At 30.9% G+C, this 5,128-nt stretch overlaps 1 protein-coding gene across 1 annotated transcript; it reads left to right on the top strand.

The window, feature by feature from the left end:
- The first annotated feature begins 1,046 nt into the window (after window positions 1-1,046).
- Window positions 1,047-2,130, top strand: LOC105792022 (hypothetical protein). The gene is made up of 2 exons (XM_012620381.2): window positions 1,047-1,470; window positions 1,813-2,130. Exons 1-2 carry the CDS (start codon window positions 1,215-1,217, stop codon window positions 1,824-1,826), a joined length of 270 nt encoding a protein of 89 aa, XP_012475835.1. The 5' UTR covers window positions 1,047-1,214; the 3' UTR covers window positions 1,827-2,130.
- Window positions 2,131-5,128: the final 2,998 nt, after the last annotated feature.

Below are 5,128 nucleotides of genomic sequence, written 5' to 3'. Positions count from 1 at the left end.
CTTTCTAATCAGTTCATGACCTTTCTATAACACTTCTTGCATCTTTTGATTTACGGTAATAAGGTGTTCAACGATGTCTTTTTCTGGTTTCAGTCTGTAATCTTGCAATTCTCTCATCATCTTATCAACTTTCTCCCTTTGTACTGAAGTTATTATCTCATCAGGCATTATCGAATTTATTGCCATTTCTAATAATATCTATGACAGAAAGTATTTTTATTTCGATTTTTAATATTTATCTAATTTTTTCTGTTGTTATCACTAACTAACAATTACTTTATAAAAGTTACTAACATAAAAGCTTTCAAATATATTAAAAATTTTAAAACATAACATTCACAACCTAACAAATCACAATAAACCTTAGACAAATAATTAATCTAAACACAAAACTTACTAACAAAATAACTAAAATTAATATAAGTTTACATTTATAATCTAACAAATTACAATAAACAAAATAACTTTAAAACAAAACATAAAAATAACACTAAACAAACTATATAATACTAACAAAATAATTTTTTCTTATCATAATTTATTCTATTTGAAAATAACAATAAAATTAAAAATACTTTTTTTTCCCTTTCTCTCTTCTCTTCTCTTTCTTTCTTTCTTCTCCCTCTCTTCTTCCTTATGTTCTGCTATTTTTTTAATAGATATTTAGTATTGAGTCGGATGGGAGGAGGGGGGAAAATTGGTACTAGTGCCGCCTATCTGATAGGCACCATAACCCTACACTACATAAATACCGGTTCTATATTATTCTGATACAAATGTGGTGCCGCCTATTAAGTAGACACCACTATTAAAATATTTTTCTCCAGTCAAAGATGTCAGATTTTTAGGGTGGTGCCACCTATGCACCACCCTCCACTTGCTTGGATGTACCATTTTGGTACATAATTTGTCTCACATACCATTTAAGTATTTTTTTTATAATATATAGGTAAAAAAGCTTACTTTTTCGTATTTTTAATAATTTGTTATTTGTAGTAATAAATAAATAAATAAAAGGAAGAAAAAGGCTGAAGCAGAGTTTTGTAATTTTGCGGCACCGCCTAAAGTAGCAAAAACCGTCCCGTTTCGTGGGGGAGTTGGCTTTGGTCAGCAGTCAGCACCCCAACAAAGACCCAACTTCTCATTTCTCCATCTTTTCGGACTCTCTCTGTTTCTCTGAACCAAAAGGGAAAGAAACCCAAACCCCCCAAAAGATGCATCGATCATCAAGCAGTTCTCGAGTCTCCGATGAGTTCTTCCTCAACTCATCCCCACCCCAATCACTGGGTTCCAAGCAACCATCCTCGGAGACGGTTCCCCTGAATCCGCAAGAACTGCCTATGTACAACCCCTTGTCAGCCGCCGCCAAGAAAGAAAGGTCTCGACTCAGATCTGCCGAGAACGCCATCCACATCATCCCTCTCGTTCTCGTTCTTTGTGCTATCATTCTTTGGTTCTTTTCCAGCCCAGGTTTCAAACATCATCCTTTCTTTTTCCTATACAAGCCTGCTTTATATAGCTATCATGCAGTGAAACATGTAGCTTGCAATCATTTTGGTTGAGAAATGAAATGATCCGCAAGTAGTTCCTAGAGCTTGTTAGGATATTAAGAGGCTCTCATTGATTATTAGTCTTATTTATCCTTTAAATCCTTATATTGGTTTTATGTTATTTTATAGATTTATTTCTATATAAGATTTTCAGTTGCAAACATTAAGTAGATGCTTAAAGTTAGAATTAAGGAAAAAAATCAAAATTTAGACTATCAATGATATGTTTAATATAGTAGACTGAGAATCTAATTCTTTGCAGAATCAAGGGTTTGAAGATTGATTGCAAAAGCAAGGGTCTTTAATGGAGGTGAAGGAGGAGTTTTAATTCCAAAAAACAAAGCAAGACAGAGTGTGCTCAACCTATGACATTATCAAAGAAGGGCATCTAACTTGTTTCTTGTCAGAGAGACAGGTAGATATTCATTTGATTATGGAACTCCATTTAGATGCTTGTAGAATTGAAATGATTTCATAGATGTTGGGAAATATATGCTAGGGATAGAAACCAAAATGAGGGTCTTTTATAACAAAATAATTAAATATAAAAAGAGTATGGAAAACATATTATTTATGAAAATGGGTCTTTAACATCGGGTGCCACTAACACCACCTTGAATTCAATTCAATCATTCTCGCAAAAAGAAAAAGAAATTGTTTTTTATATAGTTTCTTCAGATACCTTGACGATTCCGGTTTTATTTAGAGAAGAATTTACTTTCACGGAAAGTTTCCTAACCGCTTTAGTGAATGACAATTCCTAGCGGGTGTTTTTGTAATTGACAATAATTGATTAGAACATTGTGCATCGTTTCATCAATTTATCCAGGCTATGCAATCATTCCGATATCCGGCCAGCCGTTGCTGAAAAGGATGAGTGAAGTTCCATCAGCTGTATCCTGTTCCTAACCTAGTCTGAGGATCAATTAACATAAAAATCAGAACAATGTGTGGAGATTGGTTGTAGTTGAACTGGAAATGCAAATTCGAATTGAGCCAAGCTTCAAAGATGACTGTGTTTCCTCCCTCTTTAATACCAGTTTCAGCTTCAGCTTTTGCTCCCATAACAAGAACCCAGGTCCTGTTTGTATTAGGCCTGAACTCGGCCTTGGGCCTTTCTTCAGCCTTTTGTTTTAGGCTTTATTCACTATTTAGTCCCTGAACTATACCCAGTTTTTCACTTTAATACCTAAACTTTTTTGTTGTCCCATTTTGGTACTTGGATTTTGCACTGCTACCTGTTTTGCTACCTAACAGCTAATGGCATTAAAAAAAAAATCAGCCAATCAAAACGTATCACCTCATCAATGACATGGCACTTGTAAAAATTAGTAAAAGAATGTTTAGAAAATTTTAAATTTTATTTAAATATATATAAAATATATATAATTTATTTAAAAATATTTAAAAGTTGTAAAAATCCTTAAAATTGTAAAATTTATTATACTAAAGAGTTCAATATTGTTCGAATAAACAAATTAAAGATTAATCCCTGTGCTCAAGGGTTGGTAATGACAAATTTAATGCATTATTTGGTTAATTAGACCTCAGTGTCTAATTGAAAATTTTTCAATAAGATGCTTGCAAAAATTTGGTAAATAAATTAAAATTTGAATTAAAAAAAAATTGAGTTCAAATATTAAAAGATAGTTTTCAGAAAAAAATTAAAATTATTATAAAATTTTAAAATATTTTAAAATTATTATGATTTTCACAATTTTAAACAAAATTTAAATAATCTTTTTCAATTTTAGTCATTTAAAAAATTATTTTCACATTTTTTACATTTTAAAAAATTACAATTTTATAATTGTTAGAAATATTAAAATTTCTAAAATTGTAAATTTTGTAAAAATGTAAAAATATTTTTTTACAAAATTTAATATTTTTACAATCTTTTAAGTTATTATAATTATTATAATTCTTAACAAATTTTTTTACAATTGAAGAACTTTTACAAATTTTAATATTTTCAATAATTTTATATTTTAAAATAAATTTTAAAATTTTTCTATATAAATTTTACAAATTTTTTATTTTAAAGTATTTTATAATTTTAAATAATTTTAATGGTTGATCGATCAACATGGTAAATGACAAGTTATAATGGTCAATGATCGGTTAACGCCAATCAATTTGGTAAACAATAATCACTAATTACCAAATTTTCCTTTTATCGTATCCCTTAAAATCACAAACATGCTATCTTATTTAATTTTTGATTTTATGATATATGATATTTATGGGATTTGGGAATCCCCTAATATCCATAATAACAACCCCTTCAAGTCAAGTTGTAGATATTGTACAAGTCAAGCTTGGAATTTCGGAATTGGAATTTGGAATTTTATGATATATGATATTTATGGGATTTGGGAATCGATCCTCGAAAATGAGTTTTCTCCTCCAATCAATAAGCTAGTTATAGCGGCTAAGAATATCCTAACCGCTAATTCTTCCTTTCGTAGTTGATTCTGGTACGACCTGCAAACCAACCTTTACTGATTATCTAACCGCAATATAGGCGTTCATAATTCAAGACCTCGGTAGCCTTGCATTCTAAAAAACATAACTCAGATCAACGACCTCAATCGCGCGAGACATTTAAATCCGATCATCATCTCCCTTGACGAAAATCCCACTAATATGACCCCACCAGGATTTGCCAATTTGTTCACGAGAATCTGAATACAGCACGGTCGACTCGTCTTCCCAACTGTACGCCAAAACGACTCCAACCTAACGCGCGCTTTTGAGTTGAAATCGAGTCAACTTTAAGGGATGAATTTTACAATCTCAATATTCCGAAGAGACGGTGAATACCGTTATGAAAGATTTTTAGTGCGGATACATTTCTCATGATTCTTGACCGGAAAGATTAATGGCCTAAAGCGAAGTAGAGATTTAGTGAAGCATGAAATTAATCATGCTTTTGTTGGTTTATGAAAATAACTTAAATGGAAATGGTAGGAGATGAAATAAGGGAAGAACTTGGAAAATAATTAACCCTAAATATTGAAAAGGAAAAGAAAGTTTGCAGAATACCTGTTACTATTTCACGCAAAGAAAAGAAAGAAAAGAATTTATTTTTTAATTCAATTTCTAGGTATTCAAGGTGTGTCTTTTCAAGTCCACCATACACCCTATTTATATACAAACCGTATACTAAAATTAGGCTAATTCCACCTACCCACTAATTACATGAAATAAAATATCAGATTTTCTTTTCTAAATTTGGCTTTAACAAGGTCAAAAATCTGATTAGCCCTTAAATGTCCAAATTTCTGATTTGACCCCTCTTCTATTGTTCATAATCCAATTGAATCATTTTCTGCTTGTTTTTGCATTAAAGCATTCGAATTTCGTTCCTAACAATATTTAAACATAAAATTCACCAATTGGCAGGAATTAATTCGAGAACAAGTTGATTTGAGCATGTAAAATATGCAAAATAAACATGCTATCAGATATCAACTAATTAAGTTGATGTAGGAACATAGAGTAATTTGATCCTCCTTTCTTCTATTTTCTCCTTTGTAAAATGATGGTCAATATCTATGTGTTGGCTCTTATCATAA

This window comes from Gossypium raimondii, chromosome 8, assembly GCF_025698545.1.
Source record: "Gossypium raimondii isolate GPD5lz chromosome 8, ASM2569854v1, whole genome shotgun sequence".
Lineage (NCBI taxonomy): Eukaryota > Viridiplantae > Streptophyta > Magnoliopsida > Malvales > Malvaceae > Gossypium > Gossypium raimondii.
The sequence above is the reverse complement of the archived record's forward strand: the minus strand, read 5'-3'. Positions and strand labels throughout refer to the sequence as shown.

Bases quoted from the DNA above. Each gene is read 5' to 3' on its own strand.
- LOC105792022 (XM_012620381.2), top strand. From the start codon at position 1,215: ATGCATCGATCATCAAGCAGTTCTCGAGTCTCCGATGAGTTCTTCCTC.